Source organism: Pelophylax lessonae, assembly GCF_965119305.1.
Source record: "Pelophylax lessonae genome assembly, chromosome: 2".
Classification (NCBI taxonomy): Eukaryota; Metazoa; Chordata; class Amphibia; order Anura; family Ranidae; genus Pelophylax; species Pelophylax lessonae.
In genome coordinates, this window is record NC_138769.1 from 410,815,104 (window position 1) to 410,828,965 (window position 13,862).

The 13,862-nt window shown below is 43.3% G+C and overlaps 1 protein-coding gene across 1 annotated transcript in view; it reads right to left on the bottom strand.

Annotated features, from left to right (window-relative positions):
* MYBBP1A (MYB binding protein 1a) overlaps positions 1-13,862 on the bottom strand; it is a gene marked incomplete at its 5' end in the record, with an annotated part of 97,473 nt that overhangs the window by 33,660 nt on the left and 49,951 nt on the right. The window contains 2 exons of the mRNA XM_082246192.1: positions 6,894-6,984; positions 8,868-9,002. Of these exons, the coding sequence (XP_082102318.1) occupies positions 6,894-6,984; positions 8,868-9,002 (226 nt within the window). The remainder of the gene's footprint in view (positions 1-6,893; positions 6,985-8,867; positions 9,003-13,862) is intronic.

Consider the following 13,862-nt stretch of genomic DNA (forward strand, 5'->3'; position numbering starts at 1 on the left):
GACTTAATATCCACGAGATATATAATCTATATATATATATATATATATATATATATATATATATATATATATATATATATATATATATATAGATATATATCTATATCTATATATCTATATCTGCAAGAAAAAGTATGTGAACCCTTTGGAATGATATGGATTTCTGCACAAATTCGTCATAAAATGTGATCTGATCATCATCTAAGTCACAACAATAGACAATCAGTCTGCTTAAACTAAACACACAAAGAATGACATGTTGCCATGTTTTTATTGAACACACCACATTCACTGTGCAGGTGAAAAAAGTATGTGAACCCCTAGACTAATGACATCTCCAAGAGCTAATTGGAGTGAGATGTCAGCCAACTATAGTCCAATCAATGAGATGAGATTGGAGGTGTTGGTTACAGCTGCCCTGCCCAAAAAAAAAAAAAAAACACCAGTTCTGGGTTTGCCTTTCACAAAAAGCATTGCCTGATGTGAATGATGCCTCGCACAAAAGAGCTCTCAGAAGACCTACGATTAAGAATTGTTGACTTGCATAAAGCTGGAAAGGGTTATAAAAGTATCTCCAAAAGCCTTGCTGTTAGTCCACAGAAAGACAAATTGTCTATAAATGGAGAAAGTTCAGCACTGCTGCTACTCTCCCTAGGAGTGGCCGTCCTGTAAAGATGACTGCAAGAGCACAGCGCAGACTGCTCAATGAGGTCAAGAAGAATCCTAGAGTGTCAGCTAAAGACTTACAAAAGTCACTGGCAAATGCTAACATCCCTGTCCGTGAATCTACAAAACATAAAACACTAAACAAGAATGGATTTCATGGGAGGATACCACAGAGGAAGCCATTGCTGTCCAAACAAAACATTGCTGTACATTTACAGTTTGCACAAGAGCACCTGGATGTTCCACAGCAGTACTGGCAAGAAATTCTGTGGACAGATGAAACCAAAGTTGAGTTGTTTGGAAGAAACACACAACACTATGTGTGGCAAAAAAGAGGCACAGCAAACCAATAACAAAACCTTATCCCAACTGTGAAGTATGGTGGTGGGGACATCATGGTTAAGGGGCGGCTTTGCTGTGTCAGGGCATGGACAGATTGCTATCATTGAAGGAAAAATGAAATCCCAAGTTTATCGAGACATTTTGCAGGAGAACTTAAGGCCATCTGTCTACCAGCTGAAGCTCAACAGAGGATGGGTGTTGCAACAGGACAATGACCCAAAGCATAGAAGTAAATCAACAGAATGGCTTAAACAGAAGAAAATACGCCTTCTGAAGTGGCCCAGTCAGAGTCCTGACCTCAACCCAATTGAGATGCTGTGGCATGACCTCAAGAAAGCGATTCACACCAGACATCCAAAGAATATTGCTGAACTGAAACAGTTCTGTAAAGAGGAATGGTCAAGAATTACTCCTGACCGTTGTGCACGTTTGATCTGCAACTACAGGAAATGTTTGGTTGAAGTTATTGCTGCCAAAGGAGGTTCAACCAGTTATTAAATCCAAGGGTTCACATACTTTTTCCACCTGCACTGTGAATGTTTACATGGTGTTCAATAAAAACATGGCAACATTTCATTCTTTGTGTGTTATTAGTTTAAGCAGACTGTGATTGTCTATTGTTGTGCCTTAGATGATGATCAGATCACATTTATGACCAATTTGGGCAGAAATCCATATCATTCCAAAGGGTTCACATACTTTTTCTTGCAGCTGTATATATATATTTATTAGTGATCGACCGATTTTTCGTTGCCGATATCAATATTTTGCCAATCGCATATAAAATTCGACACAGATCTCTTAATAAACATGTTAATCTTATTTATTAACATTAAGTGCTCATTCTTCACACCTTAACTGCATAAAAACTGATAAGAAAACTTCAATTGCAGGGATATTTGCTTTGCATTTCACATCATTTGATTGTGCATTAATGCATAATAAAAGTGCTGAAGTAGTGGACTCACACACTGCAATATGTTACTGCAGTGCAGTCAGAGCAAAACAGCTAGAAAAAAAGCTAGGCAAGAACAGCTACACAAAGAACACATACACAGTGGATTGGATGGACTGGAGTCAGTGAAGGAGGACTACCTCTGCAGTAAGGCACTGACTGCAACTAATGCAGTGCAGTCAGGGAAAAACTGCTAGAAAAATAGCAAGGCAACAGCTACACATGTCACAGTGGATTGGACTGGAGTCAGTGGAGGACTACCTCTGTCTGCAGTATGGCACTCACTGCAACTACTGCAGTCAGTGCAATACTGCTAGAAAAAAAATCAAGCCAACCGCTAGACAGACTGGATTGGATTCGAGTCAGTGGACTACCTCTGCAGTAGGGCACTCACTGAAACGACAGCAGTCAGTGCAAAACTGCTAGAAAAACCAGTTAGGCAACAGCTAGACATTGGATTTGGACTCTTAGCAGTAGGGCACTCACTGCAACTACAGCAGTCAGTGCAAAACTGCTAGAAAAAAAGGTAGGCAACAGCTAGACAGTGGGTTGGAGTGGAGTTGAGACTACTGTTTTCAATACTCCCAGTTAAGTAGAACATTATAATTGCAGAAAGCAGAACATTTCAGCATGTCCATGGTCACCTGTTAAAGGTCTTCTGTTTTGTTCAAACAATGCTGCAAATTCGTAAACATGCTCAGGAGGAATGGAGGACAGAGAGGCAGAGAGAGAGAGGTATCTTCTAGCATGGGAAGCAAGTCTTTTGTAGCGTGCCTCATTTTCTCTCCACCACTGAAGAGGATGACTTCTTCTGTCAATTACAACTTCTTTCAAATAGAGATGAAGTTTATCAAGGCTCATCGTTGCAGATTCAGAAGAAATTGAATCCTCCACATGAGGCCCCAATAAAACAATGAAAATGTACTGCTCAATTAGACGACGATAAAGCAGATTCTTTTCTGTTCGTTGACGTATTTTTGGACATTTGTCTGTTTTTTCAGCATGCTGCTCTTCATAAAAAGTAGTGTTCTGGACTTGTCTTTTCGGCAGGAACCCCCTGCACCTCCATATCGTCTGTCAGCCATTGTTTCGCCTTAGCCAATACTTAATCAGAAGAGAAAGCATGGTTCTTGTATCGAGGATTCAAAAGACTTGCAGGCACAACATTTTTAATCTCTTCATGCTTCTCAAAACATATATCAATCAAAGCTCTTTGGCTTGACAGACCATCATTTGAAAGTTGGAGGGTGTTGTGTGCCATGATGACACAGAGGTCTGACATATCAGCAAGCCTCATTCCTTTAGGCATGTTTGCTCCCCTGTCTCGAAGTTGCGCAAGCATCACTCAGTCTTTGTTAATTCCCCATTCTTCAAGCATGCCTAGAAACATTTCTCTACTGTACTCAGCTGTGTGAGATCCTTGGATCACTTCTGTATTCAACACCAATTGCCTTTTTGTCAATCTGCAGTCAATGAAGTGGCATGTAAGAATGAGTAGTGACTCAGACTCTGTTTATGACCAGCAGTCCGCCGTGAATGAGAGTAAGTTTCCAGCATTCTCTGGTTGCAGCAAAGCCTTTAATTTGTCAACTACCTTTTGGTGTAGCTTTACCAGCATTTCGGTTCGATAATACTTCTCACCCTTCAGTGTGTAGCTTGGCTCAAGCATGGACATCAACAGCTTAAATCCTGAGTCAGACAACATTGTAAATGGCTGGTTATCAGTGACAATCATCTCTGTGATTACTCTGTCCAGCAGTTGGGATCTTCCATCTGAATCTAGACAATGACATCTGTTTTTGTTCACAAACACATCTGTTATTGTTGCCTAGGATAGTGGAGGAGGTATTGAATCAAAATGACATGCATGCGATGTGATACATGCTGCATGATTTAATTCATATGATGAACTCTTAGATGGGCCCAAAGATTTGAGGTATTTTTGTTTCTTGCAGTTACTGATCCCATGCTTATGTTGTTTGTACGTGTTGCACACTGCTGCCATTCCTGGAGATGGTTGAGTCGAGAAATAGTTCCAGACCACACTTACTCTCTCTCCCCTCATCCATCTCCATTTCAACTTGAAAGACACAAAAAAGATTAAAGAAATGGCTTGCTGAAGCTGAAGTTGCTGCTGGCACCCTGTTGTGGGTTAGTGGCTGATGCCTGGCAGTGTGGCTGGCTTGGTGTCACCCTGTTCTGGGCGGCTGGCTTGCAGTAACACTGTGGTGGAACTGGCTGGCTGGCTTGGGGGTACCCTGTTATGGGTGGCTGGCTTGCAAGAACACTGTGGTGGGTGGCTGGCTTGCAAGAACACTGTGGTTGGTGGCTGGCTTGCAAGAACACTGTGGTGGGTGGCTGGCTTGGGGTCACCCCTGTTGTATGGGTGGCTGGATTGGTGTCACTCACTCACCCTGGCCTGTTGTGGCGGGTGGCTGGCTTGGTGCCATCTGGGTGGCTAGTTGCTTGCTCGCTGGCACCCTGTTGTGGTGGGTGGCTGAGGCCAGGGCCTGTGGGTGGATGGATGGCTGGCAGTGTGACCGGACTGCAGCTGGCTGTGTGAGGCATGGGAGGGGGTCTTAAGTGCAGTGCACGTGATGAAATTGCATCACATACGGGCCGCGCAGGCATGGGAGGCGGTGTTAGAAGGCAGAACGTGTGCGCGCAACATACGGGATGACGTCACGAAAATACCGGCAATATCGGTAAATCCAAAGGCCGATGCAGATAAATCGGGGAAAGTGCATATCTGCCCCGATATATCTGTGTTGCCAATAATCGGTTGATTATATATATATATATATATATATATATATATATATATATTACATATAAATACATATAAATAAGTAATACATATACACACATACATATACACACACACAGTTGTGCTCATAACTTTACATACCCTGGCAGGATTTATGATTTCTTGGCCATTTTTCTGAGAATATGAACACAAACTTTTTTCACTCATGGTTAGGGTTTGGCTGAAGCCATTTATTATCAATCAACTGTGTTTACTTTTATTAAATCATCATAACAGAAACTACCCAAATGACCCTGATCAAAAGTTTACATACCCTAGTTCTTAATACCGTGTATTGCCCCATTTAACATCAATGACAGCTTGAAGTCTTTTGTGGTATTTGTGGATGAGGCTCTTTATCTTCTGTGATGGTAAAGCTGCCCATTCTTCCTGGCAAAAAGCCTCCAGTTCCTGTAAATTCTTGGGCTTTCTTGCATGAACTGGACGTTTGAGATCTCCCCAGTCAGGAGACTAAAATGGCCACTCCAGAACCTTCACTTTATTCTGCTGTAGCCAAAGACAGGTAAACTTGGCCTTGGGTTTAGGATCATTGTCATGTTGGAATGTCCAAGTACATCCCATGCGCAACTTCGGGGCTGATGAATGCAAATTTTCCTCCAGTATTTTTTTGATAACATACTGCATTCATCTTGCCATCAATTCTGTCCAAATTTCCTGTGCCTTTGTAGCTCACACGCCCCCAAAATATCAGCGATCCACCTCCGTGCTTCATAGTAGGAATGGTGTACCTTTCATCATGGGCCTCGTTTACTCCTCTCCAAATGTAGCATTTATGGTTGTGGCCAAAAAGCTCCACTTTGATCTCATCACTCCAAGTGACTTTGTGTCAGGAGGTTTGAGGCTTGTCTCTGTGCTTTTTGGCGTGGATACTTTGTGGCATTTGTGTAGTAATGGCTTTCTTCAAGTGCCTCCTTATTGTGCATCTTATAACAGCCACACCACATGTTTTCAGAGAGTCCTGTATTTCACCTGAAGTTATTTGGGGGTTTTTCTTTGCATCAAAAACAATTTTCCTGGCAGTTGTGGCTGAAATTCTAGTTGGTCTACCTAACCGTGGTTTGGTTTCAACAGAACCCCTCATTTTCTACTTCTTGATTAGAGTTTGAACACTGCTGATTGGCATTCTCAATTCCTTGGATATCTTTTTATATCCCTTTCCTGTTTTATACAGTTCAACTACCTTTTCCTGCAGATCCTTTGACTATTCTTTTGCATTCCCCATGACTCAGAATCCAGAAAGGTCAGTGCAGCACTGGATGAAAGATGCAAGGGTCTGTCAGGAGTCCAGAAACTCATTGACCTTTTATAAACGCACACTATTTACAAGCAAAAAGAGTAAAACACAGTTGATTGATAATAAATGGCTTCAGCCAAACACTAACCATGAGTGAAAAAAGTTTGTGTTATCATTCAAATTCTCCAAAAAATGGCCAAGAAATCAAATTCTGCCAGGGTATGTAAACTTATGAGTGTGTGTGTGTGCGCGATTCTGCACTGAACGACCAACCTGTAGCATAATATCTGCTATGGGGCAGTCGGCAAGTGGTTAAAGTAGCTATGCTGTGTATAGAGCCCAGTTGTGCTCATTGTTTGACACCAGCTGCCATTGCACATAAAGCAAACCTTCAATTCTATTACCAAATCATGTTATTCTCACCTGCTCTGTGCAACAGTACTGCCCAGAGCACCCCGGATCCTTCTCTTCCCAGGTCCCCTGACAGCGATATTGGCTCCTCCTCTTCTTTGTGTGTCCCCATAGCAAACGGCTTGCTATGGGAGCACAGTTACCGCTCGCTCCCAAGCGGTGTGTTCATAGAATTGCTCTGCATAGACACACATAGCAGGGCTTGACCCCGCCCCTTACTTACGCCTTTACTGCTTTTGATTGAAAGCAGCAGGAGCCAATGGCTCTGGCTGCTGTTCGAGTCCCTGTGTAAAGAGGGGAGAAGAGATGCATCTCTTCTCTCCTCTCTTCTCCTTCACACAGGTAAGGGGGGAGGGAGAATAGAGCATTATGAAACGAAAAGGAATGTATCATATTAAGCTAAAGGATATACTATCAAAACAAATACTCCAATTTTCACATTAAAAAGCTTTACATACTTTTGAAGGTGGATCTTTGCTTTTACTTTTCTCATCTTTCTCCACTGTCTGGCTAGTCCATTTCAATACTTTAAACAGGTAAAGTGATGCACTGAAAGGTCAAAAATTACAAACAATAAATGGACAATAGACTACACAGATAGCAACACAAAAGAGCGCTAAAAAGGATGAAGCACATTGTTTTCATCATTAGTTGGCAAGTATTATTAAAAAGGAAGCTATAATCATTTGGGTCCGTTTTAATCTCAAGTTTACAACTTTTGACCTCTTGATGATGATTAAACCCATGTGTGGTCGCAGGAAGGGTCAGCCTTAATACCCACCTACAATACAAATGTATCTGTGGTCGCTGAGATTTCTGTGCTAAGTGCGCACTCACTGCACATTCCCAGCACAGTGACCGAGCTGTCAAAGAAGCTCCCAGTCGCTTTCTCAGCTTACAGGTCCTTACATGGCTGCATTAGTAACCTTTTTGCACATCTTTTTCCATTATTTTAACGTGGTTGCAAAGCCAGTGATCCCAATTTTAGCCAGCCCCTTCTTTAAAATTAGGGAGGTAAATACCTTTTTTTCACATTGCCGATGTGCGGTCACGTGACCTCCCAGCACCCTCCTTTCCCAATTGGAGGACTACAATGGGAGGGGCTGAGATTTCCCCCTGAGGTTAGTCGGGCGGTCACGTGACAGCACATTGGCTATGTGAAAAAAGGTACTTAGCTGCTGAAATTTAAAAACACGCACACACAGTGTAGTATATCTTATTACAGAGGGGCTTGCAGTAATTGGGATTACTAATGTTACTGCCGCACAAAATAGTGACAGGAGGGGAGGGGCAGTTTTTTTTTTTTACCAGCTCACACCCTAGGAAGTGGGAGAGCAGCGGGGTTGACAGGAGGCACGTAAACTGATCACGGTATTATGGATCATCAGCCTCGATTACCGTGGTCAGCACACTAAGGGGGACACAGGAACAGGCAGGATCAACCAGGTATATTACAACATAGAATGAAAAAAATGACACTGCACAAGCACTATGCTGTTTAACATGCTTTAAAGTAACACAATTTTTCTTTTTTTTAGGGTTACAACCTCTTTAACCTGGTAATCCCGCCATTAACGCAATTCCTATGCTAGGGTGTTAACCTTACCGAGCAGCATTATCATCATATGATAGAAAGTGTATTGATATAAAACATCTCCCTCAATTCTCCATAAAAGGCAGAAGTGTTTTCTAGACCACAGAGATAGCGGCAAACAATTCTAAAATGCTTATTATATTGGTTTGACAATTAATAAAAATAGATATACAACACCAGAGAATAGCAACACTTCCTTTTTTAAATTTCATGCAAACCAAGCCAAGCCCTTTTAAATGTGTTTTTGCAAGCCACAATTTTGTATCTGTGCTCAAATCTGAAATCTGTCATTGTGCTCAAAGTAATGTGATTACAGTGGCAGATGAACCAGAAATCTTGTAAGCTGAAGTTACCCGTTTGCAAGAAACCTTTTTTTGCTTGTCAAAAACAGGTATAATAAAATGCTTGTGACACTATTTTAACAGACCAAATACAAGAAATTCATTGTTAGAGCTTACATACACTAAGTTCTGTAAACAGGACTTTTTTTTATCCCTGAACATAAAAAAAAGAAAATATTACAACCATTTTATATCCCTTTAACACCAGTACATTTTACCTACCTGCAAACCACCTAAAAATTACAAAATAAAAATGTAAACATGTCAACGCTTATTTTAGAGGCACAATCCATTTAAATAACCTATTTAAATAATCTGGTGCATTGCATCAACAATGGAAAATGTTTATCATTCTGCTTTGGAATTCCATTTAAACTGACAGTACTAGATTTGTGAAAAATGACTAGCTCTGTTCAGTGGCTTGAAAAAAATTTAAAAAAAAGTCATTGCCTGCCTGAGATATCTTTTTAGACAATACCCAAGCATATTCTACTCACCTGAAACAGTAAAGAGCCACAGAGGAGTCACTTTGTTTGGCAGCTCTCTTTACTAGTCTCTCCATCATATCATGAAGACCATCTTTTAGCTGTGACACATCTTTGCAGTAATGCTTGCTTTTACATAAATCATTCCTAAAAGGTGGCAAACACAAAAAATATTATCATTATTCTCTAAAGCAGACAGAATGCAATAACATTAAAGGTTTGAATGGAAGCGGATGCAATTACTGGACCAAACAACAACTTGAATAGCAGTAACAGCATCAGAAACTCCTTTAGAATTCAATAAGGTACTGAAAAAAACAAGAACGGCACATGCATACACCAGTCAGTGACTCACCTAATAGTAAATAAGTACTACCTAGAAGGGTTAAAACACCTGCAGTGGTAAAGGAGCAGCAAAGACATTAGAGAAGACACAGACCACTGAAAACTAAAGTATAGAAGCTCTGCTAAGTGCATTTAGGATTTAGCTGTGCTGAATGTATCACAAGATTGGCAGATCAGAATGACAATCCTACAGCGTTAAAAGTACTTCATCTGTGGTTTTTACAGTCTCAGCTGTTTTATTTTTATATACTACATGTCATACGACAGGGTCAAACACTGTAAAAAAAAAAAAAAAAATTTTAACCTAACATTATGTTTTTGGGATTATAAAATGGAAGCCAGCGAACCTGAAGGACTTCTACATAAATACAGGGCAGACAATACAAAATCCATACTGATGCTGTTTCTAGTGGGAAATGACTGAGGCTGTAAAGTAGAGATCGACCGATTATCGGCAAAGCCGAAATGCACTTTCCCTGCTATTTTGCTTTTTGATTTACCAATATTGCCGATATTTCGGGAAAGTGCATGTACTGGGGTGATGCCTGCAGCTAAAAGGCATCACCCCGATACCGGTGTACAAAGCCGACGGTTGGCTGTCTTGTAACGACAACCGATGCGGCTGAGAAGCCGCTCGGCTGTCATTCCAAGGAGCGGGAAGGGACACGCCGCCCCCCCCCCCCCCCCGGCCACCTTCTGCAGCTCGCCCAGGTCTCCCGTCCCACGGGGAGACTCGGGCATCCTACCTTCACTGTCGACGCCTGACCGGGTCTCCATTTGCACCAACGCCGTCTGACCGGGTCTCCATTTCTTTGAATTCGGCGCCGCCGAGTACCCGGAAGTGATGTCATGACATCACTTCCGGTTATTGGCACGCCAAATTCAAAAACTTACAGCAATCAATCAAAAACAGCCAAACTTGGTGTTTTGAATGCTTTTAAGACCCCCAGATCCCTCCACCACAGTACCTGTAGACATTATAAAAATAAAACATTTGAATGTCCGAAAGTATCGGCCAATACCGATATCCAATGACCAAAAAAAAACGGTATAGGCGGTAAAAAAACGACATTGGTCGATCAATACTATAAAGCCCCTAACCTTTTACTCAAACCATGAAATCCACTAAACTTTCAGGGTAAGAAACGATACATTACTCCCCAGACATCAAACAAAATAGAGAGCTATATAAAACTAGGCAGCACATTGTAATCACACAGAGAAATTAACAACAGAAACAGCAGAGAACAGGTCCCACAGGAGCCTCCAGAGGGAGACCCAGTGGAATTCAATGTAATTCGAAAAACAGGCGCATAATGAAGGACCCTTATATGTAGCACAATGCCCTACCATCTAATCAAGATAAAAAAATTAAAGTCATAATCACAATATTGGAGTTTTTAAGCAATGCAGAATCACAGCTGGAAGGGTATTTTATGCTGTTGTATGTGGCGCTATACAAGGGAGGAACATTATTAATTTCCATTGATCTAGAGTTGTTATATAGAGTTGTAAAAAAATTAGATTTTAGTCTTACCGTAAAATCCTTTTCTCTGATTTTCATTGACGGACACACCAGAATCTTCGACCATTGGGTTATGCTGCCCCTACAGGAGTAGGACACTAGGCAGGAAAAAGCTTTACCACGCCTATGGGGCAATCCCAGGGGGTATAATCCCACTTCCTGCTATAGGCATTCAGTTTAGTTGTAAGCAGTGTCAGAAGAAAAAAAAAAACTTAATAGAGGGGTGGGTGCTGTGTTTTAAGACAAAAATACAATTTTCTCTTTCGTTCATTGACAGACAGCTCCAGAATCTTCTTGGCCATTAGGACGTCCCAAAGCATGAGGGGTGAGAAAAAACAGCAGAAAAAAATTCCCAAAAAAGGCTAAACCTAGCCAACCAGGTAACATGGAGCTCAACCAGGAACAACTGGAGCTCACCTGAACAAAAACACACACCCTCAAAGAGGACTAGTCCTCCCAAACAGTGGCCTGCAAAACTTGAGGCCAAAAGCAGCATCCGCATATACCAGCACATCTATTTTATAGATTTTTGTGAAAGTGTACACAGATGACCAGGTGTTCGCCTTGCAAACCTGCACCGACACCTGATGGCGGAAGGCCGATGAGGCACTAAGCGCCCATGTAGAATGCGCCTTAACAGGGCAAGGAGGAACCTTACCCTTGGTTAAATAGGCCTGCACTACCGTCTGTTTGATACATCTGGAAATGGTCGCAGCAGATGTGGCCAACCCCTTGCAAGGTCCATCCATACTGACAAAAAGGGAGTCTGATTTCCTAAATGACTCAGTTGCCGCCAAGTACACCCTGATTGCCCAAACCACATCCAGGGAATGCAGGGTAATCTCCTTAGGATGCTTAGGCCAAAAAGGAGGGCAACACAATGTCTTCATTCAGATGGAAAACAGAGACAACCTTAGGAAGGAATGACTGACAAGGGCGAAGCACCACTTTATCACTGTGAAGGGCCAAAACCTGGCCCTTGATGGTACCCAAGGCTAGGTGCTGTTCCACACCTCTTTGGAGGAATGCCAAAATTCGAGCCACCGAAAAGGAACGGGGAGAAACCCCCAGCGACTCGCACCGTGCAATGTACAACTTCCAGACGCTATGGTAAATATTCCTAGAGGTAGATTTCCTAGCTTTTATCAGCGTGGGAATCACGAGTCCAATAACTTCCTATCCTTCAGCACCTTGCCTTCAACAGCTATGCCGTTAAAGCCAGCGTCTGTAAAGCAGGATGGAAGATCGGCCCTTGGGCCAATAGGTCTTCTCTGAGAGGGAGTCACCAAGGGACATCGGCAACCAGCCAAATTAGAGCTACGTACCAAGACCCACGAAGGCCAGTCTGGGGCCACTAGGATGACCGTAATTCCTTCTGCCTCGATCCTTCGCAGAGGTTTTAGAGAGGCAAAAACCTCTATCAGACAGTACTGGCCCCAAGGAGCCACCAGTGCGGCTAGAGGATCCAGAGACCTTGCCACGAATCTCTGCACCTTCCTGTTGAGGCGAAAGGCCAGCAGGTCCACCTCGGGAGTTCCCCACCAGAAGACACAGCTGAAACACCTCCGGATGAAGTGACCACTCTCCCTGGTCCAAGGCCTGTCGACTGAGGTAATCCGCCTGCCAAATTTCCACCCCTGGATTATGTACAGCAGAGAGCTGGAATGAAACCTTCCGCCCACCTTAGAATGCTGGCTACTTCCCGAGCTGCTAGGACACTTTTTGTGCCCCCTTGGGGATTGACATATGCCACAGCCGTGGAATTGTCCGATTGAATCCGTACCGAACACCCCTAAAGACAAACCGTCCAATGGGCCAGACGAAGTCTGATCGCCCAAAGTTCCAGTACATTGATCACAAGTCTGGACTCTGGACCCCCTTGAGCACATTTTGTGCCCAAGACACCTCCCCACCTAGGGGAGCTGCCATCCGTGGTGACTACCGTCCAGTACAGGGTAAGGAAGGATTTTCCTTGTCGAAGAGCCAGAGAACGAAACCACCAGATCAGGGACCCTCTCGTACCCCGACTCAGCAGAATCAGATTGTCTAGAGACTGGATTCTTGTCCCACTTGGCAAGAATCTCTCTCTGCAGAGGTCTTGTGTGGAACTGTGCAAAACGGAACTGCCTCGAAGGTAGACACCATCAGGCCCAGCACCTACATGCGAGTCCTGAGAGACTGCTGGACAACCGAAGTAAAATGGCATTCTGCAGCTTGTCCAGCTGAACAAACACCCTGGCTGAGGCTGATTCCAGAGTCAGACCCAGATAGTCCAGCAGAAGTAACACCCTGGCTGAGGCTGAGTCAGACCCAGATAATCCAGCTTTATGGACGGAATCAGAGCAGGCTTCTGGAAATTTAATATCCAACCTAACTCCTGCAGAGTCCGCACAGTGATGTCCAGTATGTTCTTTAGAGCTGTTGGAGACTGCTCGCAGAAGATCGTCCCAGTACCGCAATCCCCTGCTGTCGCATTGGAAGAACTTTGCCTTCCTTCTGGGAACTGTAAACAGGTTTGAATAAAAAACCCCAAAAACGTTCCGCGTTTGGAACCGGTACAATTACCCTTTGTAGTAGCAAATCTTGTACCGCCCTGAAGAGACCATGCAGGCGGTCTTGGGACAAATGCAGGATGGAAGGAAAAAAACATCTCTCTAGGATAAGACTGAAATTCGATCTTGTAGCCAGACCGAATGAACTTGTGGACCCACCTGTCCTGAATCAGAGAGGTCCACTGGCCCAGAAAAAAAAAACGTCCCCCCCACCCTTGATATGCGTGAGGGCGCCCCTTCAGGCAGAAGAGAGCTTGCCTAAAGGTCTGGAAGGACTTGCTCTCGGCTTACCAGGCCAGGGCCTCTCAGAACCTCGGGAAACAGTCCTAACAGATTTGGATCCTTTGTCTTGAGACCCTGAGGGACAAAAAAGCAGATTATGAGCTGAGAAAAAAGGACAATGTCTGCGACGAGACTCTTTGCCCCTGGAGGTCTGTGGGAGGAGAGTACTCTTCCCTCCTGTGACTCCCTTAATGATTTCATCCAGGGAAGACCCAAATAGACGATATCTCACAAAGGGGAGATCTGATAAGGCCTTCTTGGAAGCGTGGTCCGCAGACCAGCATTTCAGCCATATAATGCACC